At 36.8% G+C, this 25,890-nt stretch overlaps 1 protein-coding gene across 3 annotated transcripts; it reads left to right on the top strand.

Moving 5' to 3' along the window:
- The first annotated feature begins 13,414 nt into the window (after positions 1-13,414).
- LOC113119914 (bromodomain-containing protein 2-like) lies at positions 13,415-25,509 on the top strand. Of its 3 annotated transcripts, none has more exons than XM_026289647.1 (12): positions 13,415-14,055; positions 18,159-18,453; positions 18,588-18,725; positions 18,891-19,035; positions 19,808-20,007; positions 20,134-20,598; positions 20,684-20,812; positions 21,677-21,910; positions 22,045-22,307; positions 22,400-22,722; positions 23,820-23,948; positions 24,041-25,509. In XM_026289647.1, exons 2-12 carry the CDS (start codon positions 18,181-18,183, stop codon positions 24,169-24,171), a joined length of 2,430 nt encoding a protein of 809 aa, XP_026145432.1. In that variant the 5' UTR covers positions 13,415-14,055; positions 18,159-18,180; the 3' UTR covers positions 24,172-25,509. The 3 variants fall into 3 exon arrangements, with proteins under 3 accessions (XP_026145432.1, XP_026145431.1, XP_026145430.1); XM_026289646.1 differs by having other exon boundaries at positions 13,418-15,594; positions 21,677-21,898; XM_026289645.1 differs by lacking the exon at positions 13,415-14,055 and adding an exon at positions 15,563-15,594.
- Positions 25,510-25,890: the final 381 nt, after the last annotated feature.

Genomic DNA, 25,890 nt, shown 5'->3' with positions numbered 1-25,890 from the left:
GAAGTATTCGTGCCAGTGAAGGTGCACAATTAGGTTTTGTGAAATCACGTGACTTCCATGAAATGCCCAGGTTGCCAGTCCAGATTATCGACACCATTTTGTGATCGCCGGCCATTTTGTGACCTGACATCAACAGAAATCGTGAAGCTCAGGTGATAGTGAAAGGATCTAATCACATATCAAACTTATTCTCTTCAGCAAAGACACTGAGAGTCTGCATATGCAAATATTCTTTCCTTCAACATCCTCAGGATGACAAAAAAGTTTTGTAGTTTTTCCAATGATAAAACCATTCCTCCATTTTATATTTGTTGTCATTATACATCAACTTAATAATTTCCCCTAGATTCAGAATGCTGCTATATTTATTGCTCATCTTTGGGTTGAGACGTTGTCTTTCTGGAAAGTCCCGGTTGCTCTTGTTCTGTTTAGTTTGCTGCCTGGTGTTATCCGTCTCATGGTGCGTCCAAGACTGCGCTGTTGTGTTTTATCACCCCCTATTGGAAACCATTCTGCTGCCAAGAAATGGTTTCGGTGATATTTTGGCCTCTATTACAAGGTCCTGCCTCAACATGAATGTCATTACATTGCACAATAAATAATATTTGCTGCCGAAAATAAACGGAGATTATATATCTTAAGGGATTTAATGCACATTGTAGCACTTTATTCAAAATGTTAAATGATCTGTCCCTCTGTTTTGACACAAAAGCATTATTTAACTCTTTTGAATGAGACTGAACATTAGGATTTAATACTTAACTTTTACAAAATGTATAATAAAGCTTAAAGTTGCAGACTTACAGTTCTATAATTTGGCTTTTAAATTAAATATATTATGTTGTTACCGACTGAAATTTCAGCATACAAAGCAGAGTAAGGGCAGCCATTTTCTCAAGTGATGGGATATTATGAAATGCCTCACAAATATTTAGGTACTTTTTAATTTTGCCCACGCATGCTACAGACAAAAACGAAAGAACAGACACCAGCGAAACAAACGAGACAATAGCTCACGTTAAGTTAAAGAGACAGTTCACCCAAAAATGATATTTCTGTCATGATTTATTTACTCTCAAGTTGTTCCAAACCTGTATGAGTGTCTTTCTCCTGCTGAATGTAAAAGACCAAACAGTTGCTGTAGCCATTGACTTCCGTAGTATTTTATTTTTCCATACTATAAATGTCAACGGCTGCCGGTATCTGTTATAAGAATTCATCCAAATATATTCTTTTTTTTTTTGTTCAACAAAAGAAAGAGGTTTGGAATAACTTGAAGGTTAGTAAATGATGGATGATGATGAATTTTCATTTTTGGGTAAACTATAACCGATCATCAGTGTGTCACGTAAGAGTGTGTGTTTAAATCATACATTTTTTTCTTGTCTCCTTGGGACCTGACAAAGCATTTAAGCGTTTTCCCGCGCTCCTCTTTTGGTTTGGTTGTATAACCACGCCACCAGTGGCTGATCATCACATGCCAGGCATAATAACAACCCTGGAAAGTCCCGAGCCGGCACTCTTTCACTTTCTTTTCTTTTCTTTTCCATTTTGTTGGTGATACCAAGCCCAAGCCAAGCTCACGTCATGTGACTCTGATTGTGGGGAGGGAAGGGACGGAGAGATGGATCAAATGCAAACTCGCCGCTCCCTTGCAAACATATGATCTTTAAACTCTGAACTTATTTTGAATCTGATCAATGATTATTCAGTTTTATAGCCACTGAATCAGTTCATATTATAAAAATTATGAAGTGATATTATGGAGGACGTTACAGGGAAACTTGGGGAAATTCTTAGCATTTTTACCATACTTGATGAAAACAGGTTTGCAGATGGATCTGAAAGAGCCTGCTTCATTGAGTCATCACAAACAAACAAAAAAAATGTTAATTTCCAAAAATGACCTGTGATAATGAAACTAAACAAACCAATGGGTTGGGCTTTTACAGTCCTGACTACCAACACAATAGAGAACTGACATACTTTATGAAAAACAAACAACCTTAATAAAGCAATCAATCAAAAATAACTTCTGGGTGGCTGAGCTAAGCATATAAATGCTAAATTGAAATAATATTTTTAAATATTAAATATTTATGCACTACCTGTCTCAGTGAGATCCACTGTGTTGTTTACATGTTTTTGTTGTTATGCTGTTTCATGCTGTATATTTTCACCAAAAACTATTATGCTCTATAGACAAAACAATATGTGAGACTACGAGGTTGTTATAATACAAATCAGCTTTTCCTGTTAAATATAATTTAATTATGACCCTTTCAAATAATTATGTAATTTAAAATAAAAGATGGATGGATGGATGGATAGTCGCAGCCCTATTATAATATTATATATATATATATATATATATATATATATATATATATATATATATATATATATATATATATATACATAAAATAGGAGTTAATATGGCACTCTTTCAGGAGCAGGCCATATAGACATTGTCTCAGCTTGCTTCGGATTACTAAACCTGATAAAACCCCTAAAGTTCCCAGTGGGGGATTTGGAGGGGTGTGTAGCTTTATGGTTACATTATCAACAGAAATGTGGTCAAATGGCACTCATCTAGATGAGATGTTTTGGTCTGGAAATTTCCCCCCTGCAGTAATCGTTATTTGGGTGCTTGAGCTCCCCCTAGAGACTAGGAAATATATTTCAATCCAATCCTGACCGAATATAAGACAGTTTCTGTCAGTAAATAGTTTCTTATAAACGTTTCTTATGTAGGCTATTCATTTTTATACTACTTAATCTTAATAGTGTTGTCAGAGAATATCATCATCCAAAATAGTATTTTATACATGACCTAAAAACGCTACATGCATTGTTTTCTGTGTAATCCAAACCTGTTTTTGTCCTCGCGCACATGGCAACTTCTTACGACTGACGCAACCAATCAACAGAAATCAAAGAAATGCAACGCGTCGAATCTGCTGTTTCATCCTGAACGCTAATACACAGACACTGGCGCCCTCTTGTGAGCACATCTGAACTGCTTCTCAATAACATGCCATTATTAATGTTTCTATCAAAATTTCATTAAAGATCAGTTATATAAACTAATATAAATTATATTTACAGTAGATGAATAAGTATGTATATTTTATGTGATTATTATTATTATTATTGATGTTATTGTTCAAATTGTATGTCGTACCCAAGTACATGTGGTTTGAGGTGTCATAGTTTGTGGTTTATGTGTTAGTAAGTGAACCAAACATATGCAATGAATTAGTTTTGTTGCAGTCATGATGTAACTGTGGGTTAGATGGCATGTGCCAGATGTTTCTTAACTGTTCTGTATGATATCATAGAATTTTATTCTAAGAAAAAAAATCTTAGTGCACAGTGTTTTTTTTATCTTTATATATATATATATATATATATATATATATATATATATATATATATATAGACAATTATCCCTTTCAGTTCTTTTCAGCAATGTCATATGACCCCTTTAAAATTTAATGAAATCATGCAATATCACTACATGCACTTTATTTGTTTTGTGATAGAAATGCAATATTTGTCAACACCGTCACCATATGATTTTGTGTTCCAGTGATCAAAATACTGACGCTAGAATAAAAGCTTTATAAACAACAACGTACTCACTGTTTGTTGTGCTTGTTTTAATACAGTTATTGATCAATTCAATGTATTTGATCATTTAAAATGACTACAAATTCACATTTTCGTCGCCACCGTCAGGTGTGTCAACTCCGTCAGCTGAATAGTTTGATAATATTTCATTATGATATTTTATATTTGTTGAGGAATTCACATGTTAAAGTGTAATTTGTCTGCTAACATTCGATTGTGTTTTGAAATTTTAAACATATCTTGATTGCTGTTAAAGATAAAGATGAAATTATATTACAGTCCGAAGTAAAAAGCTAATTTTGATTAAAAAAGAGAAAAGTTGGGAGGTTGAATCAAAGCATAGCTCAGTAGTTTAGCTCATATAAGGTGCATACATGTAGTTTCATTTGTCTGTGTACAAGGTTTTGTGTTCAAAATGTTGCACCGTTTTGACCCACTTCTCACAGTTAATGAAGCCCGAGTGCCACCTACAGGACTGCTGTGTGAAGTGTAGTCGAGTGAAAGGACTTTATTATATTACTATTTTTGATAATTCTGCAGCATTATGAAATGTTCTTTGCTCATCAAGTCTGCATTTAATTGATTAAATAATAATTATAATTTAAAAGAATGATTTTCCATTTTCATATACTTTGAAATATAATTTATTCCTGTGATGCAAAGCTGAATTTTCAGCATCATTTCTCCAGTCTTCAGTGCATGATCCTTCAGAATTTATTCCAATATGGTGATTTATTATGTTGAAACAGTTGTGATGCTTATTCTTTATTATTTAAATTTAGTTATTTGTTTAGTTTATAAAAATGGAACCTATTATACTTTTTGGGGTTTCACTAATAAAAAATTAAATAAAAAAGAACACCATTTTTTTTTTTCAAAATAGAGATGTTTTCTAACATTTACAATCAATACTATCACTGTTTCTATCAGTTTAACAAATCCTTTCTGAATTAAAAAAAAAAAAAAAAAAAAAAAAAAAAAAATATATATATATATATATAGGCTATATTAAAATCTTGATTGAATAAACGCAGGGCTAATGACCAGGTGACTTCTTGCTAAAGTATAAAATAGTAATTTTTCCGGACTTTTGGCCTATTTCCTTGCCTTTTCTTTTTTATTTATAATAGGCCTATATAATACTTTTGCATAATTTGATACATCGGGGAGAGGGTTTAGTGTTTAAAGGTTCCTGCTCCTGTTCCACAGATGCACGTGCAATAGTTGTTTATGGTTCATTGAACAAGTATGAAAAATACTGTTTAAACCTTTTTCAATAAAGATCTGTAAATATAATTTGGTTTTTACAAAGTTATCTTCAAAATACAAGATCCTGAAAAAGGGATGTTTTTACTTTTCTCAAGGGCTATGATTCACACAGTGCCTTTGAGAAACCTGAAAGTAAGAAAACAAAGTGCTCTAAGTTCTCTATCTTCACCCAAAGTTCACAAAATCCTAGGTCATGTTGAGGAGTAACTAGCAGGAGTGCAGCTGCACATTTACGAAGGGTGTGCAAGTTCAGTGTCGTCGACCCCTGGACTCTAGCAGCCCATAACTCCTGCAGAAAACATTCTGCAAATCAATGACCAAAAGCCCTTTAACAAGCTTATCTATGGGAGGATAAAAACTCAGGAGTGAAAAAAGTGGAAAATACAATAAGGAGAAAGAAAGAAAGTTCAGCATTGTTTTGCATTGTGAGTGAAGAGTTTTCAGCTCATTGGATCTACTTGAATCGCATAGATGGCCTAATTCAAAATGACAATTTATAATAGCAAATACTCAGAAATGAATTGCAATTAATCACTTTGCCCTCTTAAACAGTGGCGGTGCCAGGATATTCCCATGGGACGGTCAGCAAGGGTCCAGGAACAGTCTGCTGACGTGCACACGTAGACATCAAGGACCCCCAGATACAGATCCCCTGTAAAGACCTTGTCTCAGAGGACCACCAGGACAAGACCACAGGAAACAGATGATTCTTCTGCACAATCTGACTTTGCTGCAGCCTGGAATTGAACTGCTGGTTTCGTCTGGTCAGAGGAGAACTGGTCCCTGACTGATCCTGGTTTCTCCCAAGGTTTTTTTTCTCCATTCTGTCACCGATGGAGTTTCGGTTCCTTGCCGCTGTTGACTCTGGCTTGCTTAGTTGGGGTCACTTCATCTCCAGCGATATGGTTGACTTGATTGCAAATGATTGCATTAATTAAACTGAACTGAGATGACATAACCGAATTCAATGATGAACTGCCTTTAACTTTCATTTCACGAGTTCACACTTACATATAATTAGCTGTAGTATTATAACGCATATTTGGCGTGCTGTCCGGGGAAGGGGCTCCGAGCTCGGGAATGGCCCGAACCTAGAGTACCCCCCGTATATTTAAAAGTGTAAAATGAACTCTAGTGGAGGAGATGGGGTGGAGGGGGGATGTTGATAAACCATCAATGGAGACATGTAGGCTAATTCAGCTGTATTTATACAATAAGGTTGATTATCTTAAGTGGCTCCACCTGTGCTAATTCAGGCTAAGTATCTGACGTGCTCCTCCCGAACCTTGTTATGAAACTACATTTTGCATTATTGACACACTGTTTTCCTAATGAATGTTGTTCAGTTGCTTTTTTTGTTTAAAGCGCTATATTAATAAAGGTGACTTGACATCAAAGGGGGCTTGAGCACCTACCCCTTTTCTTCCTCAAGAGAAAATGCCCTTTTTTCTGGGGAGTTTCTATATATATATATATATATATATATATATATATATATATATATATATGTGTGTGTGTGTGTTTGTGTGTGCGCATTTGTTTTATTTGTGCACAGCTTTCCATAACAAACAAATAAAAAAAAAATCGAAATATCAGGCCGGGTCTGGAAATGTTGTGCAAGTGTTTGTGTTTGTTCCCTGCATTTCGAAGATGCTTGTTTGACAAACAAGGTCCAATTTGACGCCGGATTTGCACATCGTTTATTTCTTAAAGGGGGGGGTGAAATGCTATTTCATGCATACTGAGTTTTTTATACTGTTAAAGAGTTGGATTCCTATGCTAAACATGGACAAAGTTTCAAAAATTAAGTTGTACGTTTGAAGGAGTATTTCTGTTCCAAAAATACTCCTTCCGGTTTGTCACAAGTTTCAGAAAGTTTTTTTCGAGTATGGCTCTGTGTGACGTTAGATGGAGCGGAATTTCCTTATATGGGTCCTAAGGGAACTTCTGCCGGAAGAGCGCGCGCTCCGTATAGCAGAGCAGAGAGAGGCTGTGCACAGACAATCACTGATCAGAGCGAGAGCGTCGCGAAAAGTCACAAAAGGAGTGTGTTTTTGGTTGCCAGGGCAGGACAGATTACCAAAAAAAACAGCATTAAGGGACCAGTGGATGGAGTTTATTTTTACAGAGCATCAACAGAGTTGTGCAAGTGTTTTTGTTTGTTCCCTGCATTTCGAAGATGCTTGTTCACAAGGCCCAGTTTGACGACGGATTTGCACATCGTTTATTTCTTAAGGATGATGCAATCCCAAGGAAAAAAGGGTCACGATCGTGTGTTGGAACCGCAGGCGTTGGGTAAAACTGCTTAAAATATCTCTGCCTCCTTGTTAGTGCGTCCCCTCCCATGCCGGAGACCCGGGTTCGAGCCCCGCTCGGAGCGAGTCGTTACTGCTGCTGCTTTCGTTCAGTTTCAGCCTCGGGATCTGATTCTGGATCATAAATATACGCTGAATCTGACTGTAAGCCATGGTTTGTTTTGAATGATGGGTTTTCCCTCACGGTAATGTCACAGCTTCCACATGCTCTCAACGCAAAAGCCTATTCGCGCTCGTGATTCTTTAGCTCCGCCCACACATCACGCCTCCAGGCGCTCGTGCTTTTCCGGGAAAAATCGGTACAGACTATCTTTCTCTTATGAATATAATAAAACTAAAGACTTTTTGGATTTATGAAGGATGCAGTACTACTCTATATGTACTCAAGATTAACAGGATATTGAGTGAAAACGAGCATTTCACCCCCCCTTTAAGGATAATTCAGTCCCAATGAAAAAGGGTCACGATCGTGTGTTGGAACCGCATGCGTTGAGTAAAACTGCTTCAAATATCTCTGTGTTGTTAACTTAGCTATCAGCGCGTACGCACATCAAGTAAACAACATGCGATGTTGTCATCAAACTGCACTTTCCACATGTACAGCTTAAAAAAGAAAAAAGAAAAAAAAGACGACATAAAGTGGGACTTTTGGGGAAGTCGTGGCCTAATGGTTAGAGGGTTGGACTCCCAATCGAAGGGTTGTGGGTTCTAGTCTCGGGCCGGACGGAATTGTGGGTGGGGGGAGTGCATGTACAGTTCTCTCTCCACCTTCAATACCACGACTTAGGTGCCCTTGAGCAAGGCATCGAACCCCCAACTGCTCCCCGGGCGCCGCAGCATAAATGGCTGCCCACTGCTCCGGGTGTGTGCTCACAGTGTGTGTGTGTGTGTGTGTGTTCACTGCTCTGTGTGTGTGCATTTCGGATGGGTTAAATGCAGAGCACAAATTCTGAGTATGGGTCACCATACTTGGCTGAATGTCACTTCACTCACTCACTTAACTTAGTCATTTTCCAAAACCGCTAAGCAAATATATACAGTTTCAGTACATACCACATAGAGACAACGTTGCTGCTGCTGCTCTTGTTAAATTTCAGCCTCGGGATCTGATTCTGGATCATAAATATACGCTGAATCTGACTGTTAGCCATAGTTTGTTTGGGATGATGTTTTTTTCCTCACGGTAATATCACAGACGCTCTCAACTCAAAAGCCTACTCGCGCTCGTGATTCTTTAGCTCCGCCCACACGTCACGCCTCCAGACGCTCGTGTTTTTCCGGGAAAAAACAGTACAGACTATCTTTCTCTTATGAATATAATAAAACTAAAGACTTTTTGGAGTTATGAAGGATGCAGTACTACTCTATAGGTACTCAAGATTAACAGGATATTGAGTGAAAACGAGCATTTCACCCCCCCCCCTTTAAATACAGTTATGCTGCTTATATATTTTGCTGATATTTTAAGGACTATCATGGACAGCTGACTCCTAAAGTTTTTGATATTCTGTGTGGTGATTAGATTATTTACCTTTATTGGGCATTTTATTCCTTATAAACTCCTTTTTTTCTAAAAGTGTGCATCATATTTTCAGTCAAATTATTAAATTAAAAAAGACAATAAGAATAACAGGTAATTTGGGTTGTTAACAAGCAAATTAAATCAGTATTGACAAAATTTATCTTTTCAATGCAGAGGAAACACAGAAGCTGCATCTGAAAGGGCATTTAGATGCATTTACAATGCAGGTCATGAATGCATTTAACCTGCAGTTACAAATGCAGAAATAATGTTTTGATAATTTAAACAGAATATTTAAAAATTATGATAAATTTTTTATAATAAAAATGAACAGATAGTTTAAATGTAAAATTAAACCTTCATTTCACCATCACCTTCAATTCATTTTGGTTGATTCATTCAGGATCAACATCATGTTGCTCATATGGCTCAAAGACACAAATTGGAATTATATTTGTTGGCGAAATAGAGCAATAACAGTAAATTTTATGTCTATAAGAGAGTGTTGTAATCTTAAATTATTGTTTATTGAACTGCTGTATAATAATCAATTTCAATGTAATCATGCTTCTTTTTGGTGAAAAAAAAGCATCTTCACGTGATACTGATTAACTATATTAAATTATATAAATATATACATTTCTGCCCCCATATCTTGAATTTTTTGATCATTCGAAATGTATTGTAATAAACTGAAGCATGCAGTGAAAGAACGTGCACTAGTCTAACCTAGACTTCCTATTGCCTTAGCTAAACTTTAGCTGACTTAGTAGCTTTCTCTCATGAGTCATGGATGTTAGCAAGACAAATTAATCGTATTTATCTTTTCTTTTGGATGATTAGCTGTAAAGTTGAGGGACAGGTAGTTTAGTCTGTTGTTCATCTGGTAAGAGAGGCCTTCACTTCAATGCAGTGATGCACATGTGCTGATCAATGTGTGCTACACTGCTGTGCTGCTTCTGCACAGAGGGCAGAAATTCTCAACATTTCCTGACCCAACCTGATATTTTGAGTTTTTTATTTGTTTGACAGGGAAAGCTGTGCACAAACTGAAACATATACACACATATATAATCACTTATTAAAAACAAAAACAAACAAACAAACAAAAAATCTCCCCAGTAAAAGAGGGCACATTGTAAAGCCCCTTTTTATTTCTTTGTGTGCACATGCCTGGTAACTAGTTATATGTAACTAAATAATTTAATTACAAAATAATGTAACTGTAATCTGTTACAGTTACTGAAAAGAAAAACACTAAGTAAATTACAGTTACTTATGAAAATATAAATTATTACGAAGGGGGTTGCATCTAAAATAATCAAAGACTTCTGCTTTCCTGTCCCAAACCTAACTCGAGGGCAGTTTGACATTCCTGAAGGCACAGAGATGCTGATAATGATCAAGGCCTGTCTGCTAATTGTCACGTCTTTTGCCCGGTGAAACTGTAATCTGCTGATTAATCAGTTTGAGTGATTTTAAAACTGTTTTATTTCCTATTAATGGTGATGTATATGCTTTATTTTTAAAGATTAACTTTTTTTTTTTCTTCAAGGAATTATTAGATGCCAGTGTTCCTGTCTATGCAAGGATTTAATTTAAAAAACAGCATCATACCTATTCAACTATATCTTATTATTTTAAATATGAATTTCAAACAGAATGATCTCAAAGTAAAAAGAAGTGTTAAAGTCTGATTTTTATTACATCTTAAATAAGGTAATTTGTAATCTGTAACCTTCCCAACACTGCATGGCATATTAAAGTGTTATTTACGTCCTTTTAAAAGTTATATTCCATTGATATTATTTGGACAATAGCACTATTAAGTTTTTTTTTTTTTTTTTTTTTTAAGAAAAATCGATGTAAAGACTTTAAAATGTAGAAAATTATCTATTATCTACTCATTTACACAAAAGGCTGAATTTTGAAGTTTCTGATTGTTCCCAATATAAACACTAGATGTCACTGTTTTACACAAGATAAAATCTCCCGGATGAGGCAAATTATGCACAGTATTATATATTCCTATACTAAAAGTATTATTATTTGTATAAAGTATTTTATACTCTTACTTTGATTTACACACTTAAAGATGCTCTGACATCACAAATAAAATGTGGAGAGAAGATTCTATTCTACAACCTCAATTCCACATTAAATATTAGAATATGTGAAAAGTATTAGTTTTATCCAAAGTATTATATTCTGAAGGTTTTTTCAGTTTTGTTTTTCCATCATCCTGATATTTGACATGACACAATTAAGAACGGTTCTGAGCAAAGAAATAAATCACCTCTCACTTTTTAGATGCAGTCAGAAGCTCACATGATGAGACAAAAAGCTTTACTCAGATATATAACAATAGTGGTGAGAAATGTGAGAAATATAATCTGCCTCCATGACTGAAGCTTCTGCTTAATCCAAAAGTGATTGCATACTGCCAGATGGAAACTGATAACTGTTAACTTTGCTTGGCTCAGTGTTAATGTGTTGTTGCTGTGCTTCCCTTTCAGAGTTATGGCAACATATCTGTGGGTATATTAAAATACATAGGCCACTGACACACACTGTAGGTCATCACTTATATCTGATGTCTCCTACAACACATCTGAAAAAGAAAGCACAAATAAATGGACTAAAATATAACAATCTTAGTAGACAGTTTAAAAGCAAATATTTATATTACAACATTTAAGAGAAATATACTCAAAATGCCATTTATGTGAACCAAATGCTTAAAATGTATCACAAAAACTACAGTGTAATAAATATATCAAATGCTCCTGTGCTTAAAGGGTTTGGTTCAGCTTTCTTTCCACACATCATTGCAGAGGTAAATGTGAGACAATGCAACAATGGTTCTGCATAGCAACACTTCACACCTGTGCAGAGTAGAGCTATTGAGGTTCATTGTGTCTGTGTTCAGAATAGAAGTGCAAATAGCTGTTAGAATCACTCTTAATAGCTCCATAATTATAGCTAGTGACGTCAAAAGTCTGTTAGACCTCAAAGAATGGGCTTCTTGCACTCATTGCAGTAGTGTTGGACGTGCCTCTGTAAAATACTTATCTGAAACTGAATCAGGGTAAACATTTTAATTGGAGAACATGTTTTTATGATCTAGAAGGCTTTGTCTGACAATAACATAATTCTGCTGCTTAAATCATTATTGAATTGAAAGAATAGATTATAGATATTGTGAAAGGTATGTTTACATTTATCCCTATATCCCCATAGTTGATGCATTAATTTCTAATTCCTTAGACCTTCTAAAACATGATCAAAACTTTCTGATCCTTGTGGTAAAGTAAATGTAGAAATAATAATAATGCAAATATTTCAAGATGAACATACTGGTCTGAAGCACCTTAAAGGATATTTTTTAAGAAAAATCATGTTAAAATGTAAATATAAAATATGGAACATCATGCTTTTGGGGAACCTTCATTTGTTAATCTTAAAATCATTGTTTGCACAATAAAATAAACTTCCTACAAAGAAAAAAAATCAAAGAGCTTTTAGCATAAAACTAAGGATTTTAAAATCTTAATAACACATATTATTTGCACATAGTGGCAATTGACATGTATATGCACCTTTGCAGTCTGTTTTATTATTTTAAGGATTTAATTGATTTACAACACAAGCTATAAAGTTAATCTTGCCTATTGGCCGTATAAATAACATCTGCAGTATATGTTTAATTTGAGACTCTGAATTTAAGTGTTTTTTCTTACTTCCTCAAGTATGAGCTCATATTCTCACTATCAGATAAGAGCCATAAAAGCCTGATGTATAAAATAGGCTTATGATATTTAAAAACAAACAAACATTTTTTTTATTTATTTGTCATTTTCTTTAAAGGTTCTATAAACCAGTCCATTTAAACAAAAGATGCAAATGGATATAACACCCCTCACCTAAACCCAATCACTGAGCATTAAACTGTAAAAGTGTGTGCTTTCCTTCATCGCAGTGTCATCAGGCTATTAGGAAATAAGACTGTGTGAGCGAGAGCCTCCATAGCAACCGTTTCCCTCCTGGCCAAGTCTTGTGATGCTGAGTCAGACTGGGTTAGTGCTGTCTGTGCTCACTTGTGTGGGACATGAGTGACAGGCCAGGCTACAGTACTTTCCCATTTGTCATGCTGTTGTTGTTAGATGTAAGACAACATAGTCAAAGAACTATCTGGTAATATTTAAATGTGTTATTAAAAGGTAAACCTACAGAAGTCATTTTTGAGAACCACAGTATGAAGAATTCACATTCTCTCTCTCTCTCTCTCTCTCTCTCTTTCTATGGTAGATTGTATTGGTTTTATAAATCAGTTAAAATGATAATTAGCCTATCTGTGCCCTGTTGTAAAAAATATATAACTTGGATAATGTATCCAGCAGATATTTTGCTTCTTTCCCAGGGAACACATGATAGCAGGAAATTGTTAGCCAGAATGCAATGTAAGTCGCTTTGGATAAAAGCGTCTGCTAAATACATCAATTTAATTTAAGTACATGTTTGCTTTAGTTATTACTAAAACTTATTTCCAGTTTCAATGTAGCTATACTTTTTAATCAGACAAAATAAATTAGTCACAGAACACACAGTTTCCAGTTTTAGCTCAAAGAGCCTTCTGTGGGGTTTCGTGTGGAAGGGAGTCGAGTGAAACTGCGCATGCGCAGAGAGGATTCCATTCAAGGGAGATGAAAGCTATTGATTACGTGGATTTTTCGTGCTCCTAATAAACTTTTTGCCAGGAGGTTTTCTAAACGGAATTATTTTATTCAGAGCATTTGGAAAGGGATCGAATGGAATCGGATTATATCATCCAAGGAGATAATCTCGGTGCAAAAATATCCCGGTTTAATGTTTTGCCATGGCGCAATGGTTCGCGGGACACGTGACCGACTCTATCCAATCATGGTGCGACAACGACAGCCATGTCTTCTTTGTTCTGGATTTATCAACGTTACTGACTAATTACTAGTTTAAAGTTTATGGATTTTTTAAATATCGCGTATTTAATCGCTAAGGAATGCTTTCGTATTCAACGTATACTAAAAAGAAGACTTGTTCTCGGATTTTCCTGCTTAAAACCAGTTGAAGCCACGCGAGTACTGGTGTGTCACGTGACTCTCCCTGCCCCCACTTTGATCCAATGAAGAGGAAGAAGAAGTCGGACATGTTTGAGGGAAATGTGTTGAATAAAGAAACGTGGCCGAAGACAAGAAGAAAATCAGGAATTTACCCAAACATTGAGGAATTCGACATATATGCTTTTCCTTTTTATTTTCAATTCACTTAATCTGGATAGAGGTATATGTTAGAAGATTTAGATTTATTTTTAGAAAACAAAATTCAGTTGTTGTAAAACATTGTTAATAATTCAAATCAGGCATTTTGGTTTAAATAATTTATAGATAACGAACAATTTGACCGGTTTAGCGTATTTTGTTTCCCACAATCTGTGACATTGTTTCAAATATGTAACCTTGTCATGGGGGATGGGCGGAAGGATATTTGACTAAAACCCGTTGTTAGGGTTTACACTTAAAAATCGTTTAAAAATACAGGTTATCGTATCGTTTTAATATACTTTAACATTGGTTAATGGCTTCTGGAAGAAAGTCTTAATTTGTGTATTTCTAGTGTCCTCTAAAAAAAGTATTATGGCTTATTTGAAAACCTCGACGCGATTTGTTAGTACTGATGGCCTTTTTATTATAACAAACACACATTTGAGGGAAATTATACGTATTTTCGGTGTTGTAGATGATTTTGGCTTTGGTAGTTAGAGCTCGAATCTGGCCTAATCGCGTTAGTGTCTTTTTTTCAAAGTTTTGTGTAACTTTTTAAAGTAATTCGAATGTTTACGTAACTTTGGATCAATTTAACAGAGTTTAAACCTATATTTGCGGTAATTGTCTTTAAAACTACGTGTCGTCGTTTGAAAAACCGAAGTTGCTGCGTCATTTATGAAGGACACTCCTTGAAGGCCATGTTGGATCTACACAGAGAAAGGGCATCGGCTTTTTTGTTTGCTTGAGAGTCTGAGTTTGCTAACGTTAGGTGTTTTCTTACACTGGGTCAAGTTTTTACTGAGACGTAGCATTGTTTTTGTTTATTTTAGGCCTCGGATTTGCTGTTTTACTTTCGTTCTACTTCCTATTTTACATCACGAGGTTGCCTAGTTTAGATGTTGGGGATTTTATGTGGTATTTTTGTAATTTTCAGGCAGTGGATGAGGAGCGGGCTGTAAGCCGAGGGGAGCGGTATGTGTGCGTGCCGCATTTGTCTGTTACGCGTGACTGATCGGCCGGGCCAATGGCGTGTCTCCAATCTGTTCTAGATGAGCGCGCCTTAGTTCTGAGCAGCCAATCAGCGAAGTCTGTTGACGTAACACAGAACTGTTGAGAAACGCAGCATTTCTGGAAAAGTTACCGCGTCTTTGAGTGTTTTGAATTATTCGCCGAAATGTTTGACTGACCGTTTGTCTCATGTCTATGGTAGTGGCATTGCTTAGGCAAGTGTTTTTTGTGAAATAATCTGGTTTAAATCCACAAATCGGTCGCCGGGGGATACGTGGGCGCAGCATATTTGATTGACAGCTAGAGCGACCAATATAATTCGCGTAGGCGTGTACGTTTGGCGTTCCATGAGCCAATGGAGCCGTCGATGGGTTTATAAAAAGACGGGCGGAGCCTCTACGTCGCCATTTCATTGTAGCTCTGAGCAGGAGAATAGAGGAAGTCGGGAAAACAGGGTCAAGAAACTCCGTTCCGCAAGCGAAACCGGTTTATAAACAGAGTACGGATCCATCCCGATGGAGACGGCTATTTGCCCGCCCTTTGACAGGTACCGGTTGGAGTAAATGACATTGCACTTGTTCTGTGAACGAAAATGTTGTTGGAACATTGTCATAATTTGGCATCGCTCGGAATTATTTTCTTTTAATCACTTGCGAACTGTCGCTATAACATCAGATGAAAGACTGGAGTATTAAGACTGCGTTGACTTAGACTTTCCAATGATAATGATGTCGGAGAGACTATTTTTCAATGTTAAGTTAGTCTTCCAAGTTTTTAAAGTCTTGAGTTTTAACGTGCAGCTGGGCGCGTTTTCGCTCCATGAAACGGGCAGATAGTTTATTTACAAATGTTCTGTCCACGTTAAAGGCTGTCGAGGTGGAGCAATACAAAACCTATTTTTCACACGAGACTCGACTGAGTTGTATAAGTGTTCGTGGGTCGTTTCGCGTGGAGTGCTGGGGTGCGAACGGGAAATTAGCTTGGTTGGCTAACTAATGCTAACAGCGACCAGCATCTAGTAGTGTTTTCTAGCATTCAACATTTTAATTCAAAGCAGTGATTGCTGACTTTATTATTAAAAAATAGACCCATGTGATTGGGGACTCAAAAGTGTGTTCTGATACATTAATAAAATTGTGGTGCATTGATCCGTTCTTCCGCTGATGTCTTATCTTGACCATGTGAGTTTTTCCGGTAGATTATGATACCGGGGTTGTGGGATTAGATCGATGGTTCAATACGATTTAACGTTAATTTAGATAATATTTAATTTACATATTTAGTTCGCAAGGCGGTGCCTTGACTTCAAAAACTAGTGATTATATATCAGCATCGGGTGTTATTTTTGCTTTTGGTTTAATGTTGTGATTGTTCTAATAACTTTATATATATATATATATATTGTTGACCGATTTTAGTTTCGCCAAAGGTTTTAGTCATTCTGAAACTCGTCTATTATTGCGCTTCCGCCTCGCAACACGTGGACTTCTGTCAACATTTTCCACGCGTGGAGGCCGCATCTCTGTGCTCGAGCCTCTTTGATCACATCACGACTCATTTTAGTGTCGAGCTCCAGTGATTACTAAAATCTAATGGCACAACAATCATTTGTGGGGTTGTTTCGCTTTTGGTTGCTTAGCAACTCAAATAGTTAAAGGAACCGCATGAAGCCTGCCATCTGCCCCCCTCTTGACAAGCATGCACTAGATGGGACAGAATAATTAGACCTATCATTTGTTTTTATTTTTTTCCAAACATTGTTTGTATGCCAACATTTAATTTGACTGAAAATAAAAGTTTTCAAATGTGAACACTTTGTGTTTTTTGTATCATTTAGCACGGTTTAAATTAAACATTTAACTCCAAGTTTTAGAAATTTTGCTTAATGCGCTTACATTAACTTGACCCAAAATTGTAAGTTTACAAATGTGAATTGAGTTGATCGATATGTATTTACTAAGATGACTTCTCTAGAAGCAGGCTGTCTGCATTAGTATTCTTTAGTTTGTTAAATGACACTCAGTCCATACTGGGGCAGGTATGAAAACCTTCACTTACAGACACTGACTGGAAGGCATTAGTGCAACATCTCTGCAGAATGAGTGAACACCCACTTAAAGTGTTTTGTCTCTGCAGTTTTTGTTATTAAAATCAAGTAACAGCTGCAATGGCTTTATAAATGTTGCATCATCTGTGCAATCCCAATATACACTGAATGAATCCCAAGAGGATGCACATGTAATAAATTGGATGCTACCAACAAGTTCCCTTTAAAGTGTTCAACGATTAGGCTTCAGAAGGTAAGTCTTAGTGAGGAAGTTCGGTTCAGTTTATATATATATATAAGTATATATAAAAAAGTGTCCGAAACCTAAAGTTATTAAACACCTAAAGTGTTAAATGTCATACAATCCTATATACTTGTTGTATATTGTATATTTTTTAAATAATGATATTATAAAGTTCCGAACCTTATTTGCAATTATGAATTAATATCTGAAGTAAATTATGTATATAAAAGCAGTTTAAATTTGATAATACTTTAGAGAAGTTAAACGGTATATATATATATATATATATATATATATATATTATTATTATTATATCTTTTTTTTTTTTTTTTTTGAAGGATCAATTAAAATTGTTATATTTATTAACGGTTTAGAGAGAAAACCTTAGGGTGAATAATTAAATTTTTCCAAAGGATGGCAATAATTGATTCATCATTCAAATCTCATTGGCTAATTCCTCAGATAAACACACATATGACCTGATCTGGGTTAATAGGTCTGTTTAAAGCCCCGCCCCCAGTTTTCCGCAGGACAGTGGTTAATGGGTGTGGAATGTGTACCAGCATAACTCACCCATGCCCGGAAGGATAAACTGCTGAAGCTGCAGTTGTGTCTTCATGCGTGGTCCACATAAGCAATATGTGCTATTTAGTCAGAGTTTGAGTCATGACGAGTCTACTGTGATAATGTTGACTTTACATTTTTAATGCATGTTTCATTTCATTCAGTCACAATGTTTTTCATTGTTCTGTTTCTATGTATAGTTAGATAATTAGTTTATTATCTCCATGACTCACTCTCATCTTCCTGTTCTCCATAGCTCTCTGGGCGGGGGCGACGGCATGCAGGGGGTCATCATGATGGAGCAGAGCATCTCCACTCCCGGCAAACGCATCCGCAAGCCGTCGCTGCTGTACGAGGGGTTTGAGGGACCTGTTCTGCCCCAGATGCCTCAATCTGGACCCCCTCAACCCCCTGTTCAGGACCCCGCTCGACAGGGCCGCATGACCAACCAACTGCAGTTCCTCCAGAAGGCTTTGCAGAAGACGCTTTGGAGGCATCACTTCGCCTGGCCTTTCCATGAGCCGGTGGACGCTACCAAACTCAACCTGCCTGTAAGATTCGGGGACTTGTTATTAGACTCTGTGTTCAAATATTAAACAAGATGGCATATAATACCACGAGTTATGGGTCTAAACTCAACCGTGTGTTTTTCTGACTTAATAATGGCTTGTATTGTCTCATGCAGGATTATTACAAAATCATTAAACAGCCCATGGATATGGGGACTATCAAGAGAAGACTTGAAAACAATTATTACCGCAGCGGCAGCGAGTGCTTGCAGGATTTCAACACCATGTTTACCAACTGCTACATCTACAACAAGGTCAGTCAGTAAGTCTATGTTTAGGTGAAATGTTCTGGAAGCGCTCAAACAGTTCTCAGAGCTTGATTTATTTTGTCATAATACAACCTATTATGGAGTAATTACTTGCATCAGTGGTATCATCTAGAAATACCATGTGATCTCACAGTCGTCTGTTTATTACAGCCAACAGATGACATCGTCCTAATGGCTCAGTCTCTGGAGAAGGCTTTCCTGCAGAAGGTTGCACAGATGCCCCAAGAGGAGGAAGAGATTCCCGCCCCTGTCCCGAGGGGCAAACAGGGCAAACCTCAAAAAGGCCATAAATCAAGTAAGACTGGAGGGAAAACAGATGATAAAGTGATAAACTGATAAAGACAGCAGTTGACAGGATTTCCGTGGTCATGGTTTCTATAGCTACCCGAAAATAACATTTATAACATTTACTGTGTGTGTGTGTGTGTGTGTATATATATATTCTTATAAATACATTATGCATTTTATTTAATTATAGGTATTTATTTAATGTAATTATTTAATTTATAATATTATATGAATTGTAATGTAATTATGTAAATAGTTAACATGACTAAGTAAAATAAAATTTTAAATATATAAATATCCTTTTGGAATTTAATTTTTGTAACTTTTGGAATTAATTTGTAATTTGAAAAATGTAAAACAAAATAATTTAAAGAACAGAAACTATTTAACAATAAACCTAACTATATAAAATAATAGTATATTCAGATGTAAAAAATTAGCAATTTTCAGATATTAAAATATATGAATGTATTAATTGTTTAAATGTTGTATTTGTAAAATGTAAATTTATCACCTATTACTTATATGAAATTCAATTTGAATTCAATTATCACTTGTTTGAAATTATAATTAAAAAAATGATTAATTACAATTGATTTGCATTAAAATTTAATTGATCCTGGTGTTTATTAGCTGTTTGTCTGCCCTCAACTAATTGCTCTTTTTACACGTTCTCTATTTGAGCAACTTCAAATGTTTTGCATAAAATTCTACTGGTGTTGATGTTTGCCTGTTTGTTTGTTTTCATGCTCACTCATTTCTTAATTTTTTTTTTTTAGTCTCAGGTGGATTCACGACAGCTCATCAGGTCCCTGCGATATCTTCCGTGTCCCTGTTGGCCTATTCTCCTCCCACTCCAGACACCCCAGACTCTGTCTTCTCCACTCCACCGCAGACGCTTATAACCAAGACTTTGCTTCCCACTTTACACAGCACCCCTGCACTGATGGGCCTACCTCCGACCCAACCAACTGCAAAGGTAACTTCACCTCTTTCCTAATCACATCTGTTTATGCATATCAGTTTTTATATGCTGCATAACCTAGTTGGAATGCCAACATACAGTTTAGCTCATTCTTCTCCATTGTTTTTTTTTTTTTTATAGAAAAAGGGTGTCAAGCGCAAGGCAGACACGACCACCCCCACCACCACAGGTATGCCGCTCACTATGGGTGTAGGAGGAATGGGTCTCAGCATGGGCGGAGGTGACTCTCTGCTCACCCTCTCCGCTCTGGGTGGCGACCCCAATCAGAGCCTGTCCCTGGGCCTGGGCATGGGCCTTGGTGGAGGCATGGTTGGAGACAAAGTACCGGCAAGACGAGGTGGCAGTGGAAGGCCCATCAAACCACCACGAAAAGACTTGCCCGACTCCCAGAACCAACATCAGCCGGTGCGGCGCGGGAAGATGAGCCAGCAGCTTCGGTACTGCAGCACGATTCTCAAAGAGCTGCTGTCCAAGAAGCACGCGGCCTACGCCTGGCCCTTCTACAAGCCAGTGGACGCTTCCTCACTGGGACTGCACGACTATCATGATATCATCAAGTATCCCATGGATCTAAGCACAGTTAAGGTGTGTACAAAGATGTTTAGATGTGTTACATGATAATATGAAACCATGTGCATGTTCAGACCTGATGATTTGCTCTATCTTGTAGAGGAAAATGGATCATCGTGAGTACAGGGATGCGTTGCAGTTTGCTGCTGACATCAGGCTAATGTTCTCCAACTGTTACAAGTACAATCCCCCGGATCACGATGTGGTGGCCATGGCTCGGAAATTACAGGTACAGATGCTTGCACTTAAATTAAAAGAAATGTAAAAGTCTTTGCAGTTCCACATAAATCATCACATCATGTGGTGGATTTTATTTGACTTCATTTAGTTTTCTTATTTATTATATTTATAATACACTTCAACACTCCCAGCATTATGAAAACTGGTAAAAGCTTTGTGAAATAAGACAACTGGCCAATAATTTCATGCAAATCAAGAGTAATTACTCATTACCTTGTGATTTTGAACCCTTACATTGTGTGCCATTTTAAATACTGCAGACTTTCACTCACATGCTTATCCATCTACCCTGTCTATTAATTCAGAATTATTTTTTTTCTATTAAAATAACAGAAAAGACTTTGTATTGTACCACAGAGGGTGCCTATGTGAATTAATTAATCACAATCATAAAAAAGTTATCACTAAGCAGGTTTCTAATGCAAATTTAGATGCATAGCTTAAGTGACCTCAACAAGGAACAAACGGACCTTATTAAGACTTAATCGGTAATCAGTAAACGTCAAAATATTTGCTTGTTGATTATTCAGACCACCTGCTCTTTTTTTAGCGTGAAAATACGTGCATGGTTTCCAGGTTGGGAAGGTTTAGTAAAACACTTTACTCTTTAAGGGAATCAAAGCTCTGATTGGAGGATTTAAACTCTTGACATCTGGTAAGTTAGTTTGTTACCAATGCAAGATAACCGAATTGTCTAAAGAAAAAAAAAATCAGGATAATTAATTAACCAGCTGGCCAATGTGCTTTATTAAGTTTAATTGAGAGAACAGTTGAAATATATGATTAACTGTGTAGCTTCCCTTGATAACCCATTCAAAAGCTGAATATTAATAATGTCTTCTCTCTGTTTCAGGATGTCTTTGAGTTCCGCTTCGCCAAGATGCCAGACGAGCCCCTGGTGTCCCATCCCCCTGCGTCTCTGGGCGGTGGCCTGGGCGGTCACTCCTCCTCTTCCTCCTCCTCTTCCTCGTCATCATCAGAGAGCGATGTGAGCAGCGAGAGTGAGAGCGAGAGCAGCCCGAGCTCCGACAGTGAGGAGGAGCGAGCGAATCGCTTGGCCCAGCTTCAGGAACAGGTGTGTACACAGGTAGCGACTGAACTTTTCCAGCAAAGTCTGCTAAACCACCACTGACAGATTTGACATAGTCACACATTACTGTGAGCTGCAGTGAGCGTGGGTTTAGAAAGAACACAGTGACTCACTCACTCGCTTGTCTGCAGTTGAGAGCGGTGCACGAGCAGCTGGCCGCGCTGTCCTCTACACCCATCATCAAGCCCAAGAAGAAGAAAGAAAAGAAAGACAAGAAGAAAAAGAAGAAGCTGGAGAAACACAAGCGGGCCAGGAGTATGATGGAGGACGATGCCCTCATCCGGCCACCCAAAACACCAAAACTCTCCAAGACGCCAAAGAGCAGGAGTAACAGCAAAGCAGCGAGCTCCACTCAGAGCAAGAAGACCTCCAACAAGAAGAGCAGCAAGAGCAAGTATGTCTCAAACACTGATTCTGTATAACTCATTTAAACCCCAATGTCAACAAAACATTAACTTGTCCTTTTTTTTTGTTTTTTTTCTCTAGGTCCTCAAAGAAATCTCAAGCCCCTTCTTTTAACTCTCAAATGAGCCAAGGAGGTCTCACGCCACACTACGACTCTGAGGAGGAAGAGGAGACCAGCCCCATGAGCTACGATGAGAAGCGGCAGCTCAGTCTGGACATCAACCGGCTGCCGGGCGAGAAACTGGGCCGCGTCGTTCACATCATCCAATCACGAGAGCCCTCGCTGCGTGACACCAACCCCGAGGAGATCGAGATCGACTTCGAGACGCTCAAGCCGTCCACGCTTCGTGAGCTGGAGAACTACGTCATGATGTGCTTACGCAAGAAACCACGGAAACCTAGCGGTGAGAGCATTAAGAGAGGGTTCAGACCAGGGTTGACCATTTATCCATAGGGAATTATTTATTAATTTCATAGATTGATTACTTAATTATATTTATAATTTGGAGCAATGTAAACATGGAAGAAAAAATCCATTCAAATGTTAATTAGTTTCTGAATTAATTGAATGTTTGAATGAATCTGATCTTTTGGGGGGTGGTTTCTTAGCTGAAATTAATGTGATTAATTAGATGGATTAATTGGCATATTATGTTATTTATACGGAAAAAAAGCTGAACATCCCTAATTCAGACCATTTTTATATATGTGCAGTTGATTTGCTTAAAACGATAAGAGTTTCCTGAGAAAAGGAGATTCTTGAGCAGCTAATGGGAATCTGATACTAGACTTTAACCCATAATGCATTGTGTTAGCCCCACCTTTCCTGGTTTTATTCAGCACTCTTTACAGGTAGAGAGTAATCTGCCCTTTACTCTTCCTGTGAACGAACACAAAGCTGTTCTTTCATTCCTCCACTGATGTCAGAAAGAGTTATCGCTGAAGTGACTCATGTATCAATATATGTACAAGGTTAAATAAATACATGCTAAGAGGAAGAAAATAGAAAAATACACTACTGTTTAAATATTTGAGGTTTATAAGATTTAAAAAAAAAGTTTCTGAAAGAAACTCATGTTGATCAAAAATAGTGTATAAACAATACTATAGTGAAATATTATTGCAATTTAAAAAAAATAACTTCTCAATTTTAATATATTTTTAAATGTAACTTATTCCTGTGTATTTTCAGCATTATAACTCCAGTATTCAGTGTCACATGATCCTTCAGAAATCTTATTAATTAACTGATTTGATGACAATATCAACAATGCTGAAAACCGTTTTGCTGTTTAATGTTTTTTGGAAATTCTCCTATGAATAAAAGTTTATTTCAAAAAACAAATAATATATATTCAAATAAATATTTGAAAGAATAAAAGGCAATCTAAATATCTTTACTGTCACGCTCGTATAGGTAGAAACTCTCTTGACTGATTAACACATATTGTGCATCTTATATCATGCTGTCAAGACTGAATGTGCTTCTTGTGTTCTCCAGTGTCTGTCAAAGGAACTGCAGGGAAATCCCGTGAGGAACTGGCTCTGGAGAAGAAGAGAGAGCTGGAGAGACGACTGCAGGACGTCAGCGGACAGCTCAACTCTGCCAAGAAACCACAGAAAACCAAAGGTAGGGACCGAAATGCTTCTAAATGATCACCGCTGATTCAGAGTCGGGTTAATGGAGACTAACTGAATAACACGTTTCTGTTTCTGTCTCAGTGGAGAAGCCCACCGGGATGGAGGCTCAAGCCGTGGCGTCTCGTCTCAGCGCCAGCAGCTCCAGCTCAGACTCCTCCTCTTCATCCTCCTCTTCCTCCTCCTCTGACACCAGTGACTCAGACTCAGACTGAAAGAACGGACATCAAATAAAACATGCACTCCAGCCCAGAATAGAATAGCGTTCTGCTCTTGATAACAGTAACTAATGAAATTATGTTTAAAGAAGAGCAGTGTTTCTCTTTAGATGTGTAAAAGCAGGTCAGAGAGAATTCTGGGAAATGTTGGACTGAGAAGGAACTGACAGACCTTTCTGTTAGTCCATCCTTCTTTACTTTGTGTATATACATGTACAAAGATATATAAATATCTATTTTTCTTTTATAAAGAAGAATTTTAAGCTATTCCCTGTTAGGGAAGAAAACGAAATCTGACTTTTTCTTTTGTGAATATTTTGTTGGTCTTCGTTTGACTCTTTAGTAGTTTGTCAAAAGGCTAAAGAAAACAAAAGGCTTGGAGTGGAAGCTGCTGTCACTTTTGTGTGCATGAGTGTGTGTGATGTGTGCCGTTGAATCCCGTGGTTTCCTCTTTACACACTGCGCACATACATGGATCTGAAAAAACGAAGCTCTACCTGTTCAAACGGCATCTGTACAACCAGAAGTTATGAGAACAGGGAGAAAGGTCACCCGTCTCTGTCCAGTGGGGCGAGCTGTTGGCTTTAGTGGCGTGTTTAAACTTGAATCTGATAACTTTCCATCCAGCCTGCTTTATTCCCTGTGGTCAACTGAATGCATTCAAATCCTCCAGTGTTTTAAATACAAACATGCAGAATCTTGCTCTTTGAAATTAGCTGGGCAACATGGGTATTCGGTTTATTTGTGGATGCATAAATTATTTCTATGTTCATGTGGTTTTGGTCACGATTTCTAGAGCGTAACAGAGTCTTAGATGCACTTTGAGAGGTGCACAGCTGCTTGATTAGGTGTTGATATGAATATGGTTTGTAAATCTTGTTTTTTGAGTTTCTGGTTTTGTTGTAATGCACAGTTTATGGTTTTAACAGAATTACCCTTATATTTAGAAATTAAATCCTTGGAAATATAGTTTCAGTTTCATAACACAACAAATACCTGAAGTTTGTAATATTTTTATTTTATCTTTCAAAATTTTTACATATGTAAGTTTCATGACTTCGCAGCTTGCATCTGTCAATATGACCTGATTTCTGTTTCCTGCATAATTTGTTTTCTTTGTTTTCTACTATCTTCAGCTCTTCTCTTTAGTATTGTGGCTGTTTTTTCCACGGCACATTGTGTGTGTTTTTTTTTTTTAAGAAGACAACAGCAAAACATAACCACGAAATGAAACCTCAAGCTGTAAGCATCATCTCAACCGATGCTTCATGCGATCATTATTCTCATCTGAAAAATGTCACGTTAATAAAAAGGGTGAGATGTCCTTAAAACAAACTTGTGGCTCAGTGTGTTATTATTTCAGGTGCAAGCTATTTCATGATCTCATTTCTATATGGTTTTCAGTGGAATATTTATTGCATCTTGGCATATTATATTTAGTTTAACCCATGAAAATAAAATTGCTACTTTAAACAATATATAAATATAAATATATATATATATATATATATATATATATATATATATAAATTATCTCAGCTAATTACTTTAATAAAACTATATAGACAATGAAATAACTTAAAATGGCTGTAATGTATGGATATAAGACATTATTTTTTATTTATATATATTAAAGGGATTTTATGCATGTATATATTAAATTCAGTGCAGTCAAAATATTTTTGCGTACAAAATTAAAGTTTTTGTTTACATTAT

Source organism: Carassius auratus, chromosome 19 (genome assembly GCF_003368295.1).
Source record: "Carassius auratus strain Wakin chromosome 19, ASM336829v1, whole genome shotgun sequence".
Classification (NCBI taxonomy): domain Eukaryota; kingdom Metazoa; phylum Chordata; class Actinopteri; order Cypriniformes; family Cyprinidae; genus Carassius; species Carassius auratus.
This window is presented reverse-complemented; position numbering and strand designations above follow the sequence as displayed.

What these genes read in the sequence shown, in the direction of transcription:
- LOC113119914 (XM_026289645.1), top strand. Translation starts at nt 15,563, where the DNA reads ATGGAGACGGCTATTTGCCCGCCCTTTGACAG. An exon ending in TCAAAAAGGCCATAAATCAA is followed by an intron (nt 19,036 to 19,807) that starts GTAAGACTGGAG and finishes TTTTTTTTTTAG; the next exon opens with TCTCAGGTGGATTCACGACA. An exon ending in TGGATCTAAGCACAGTTAAG is followed by an intron (nt 20,599 to 20,683) that starts GTGTGTACAAAG and finishes TCTATCTTGTAG; the next exon opens with AGGAAAATGGATCATCGTGA.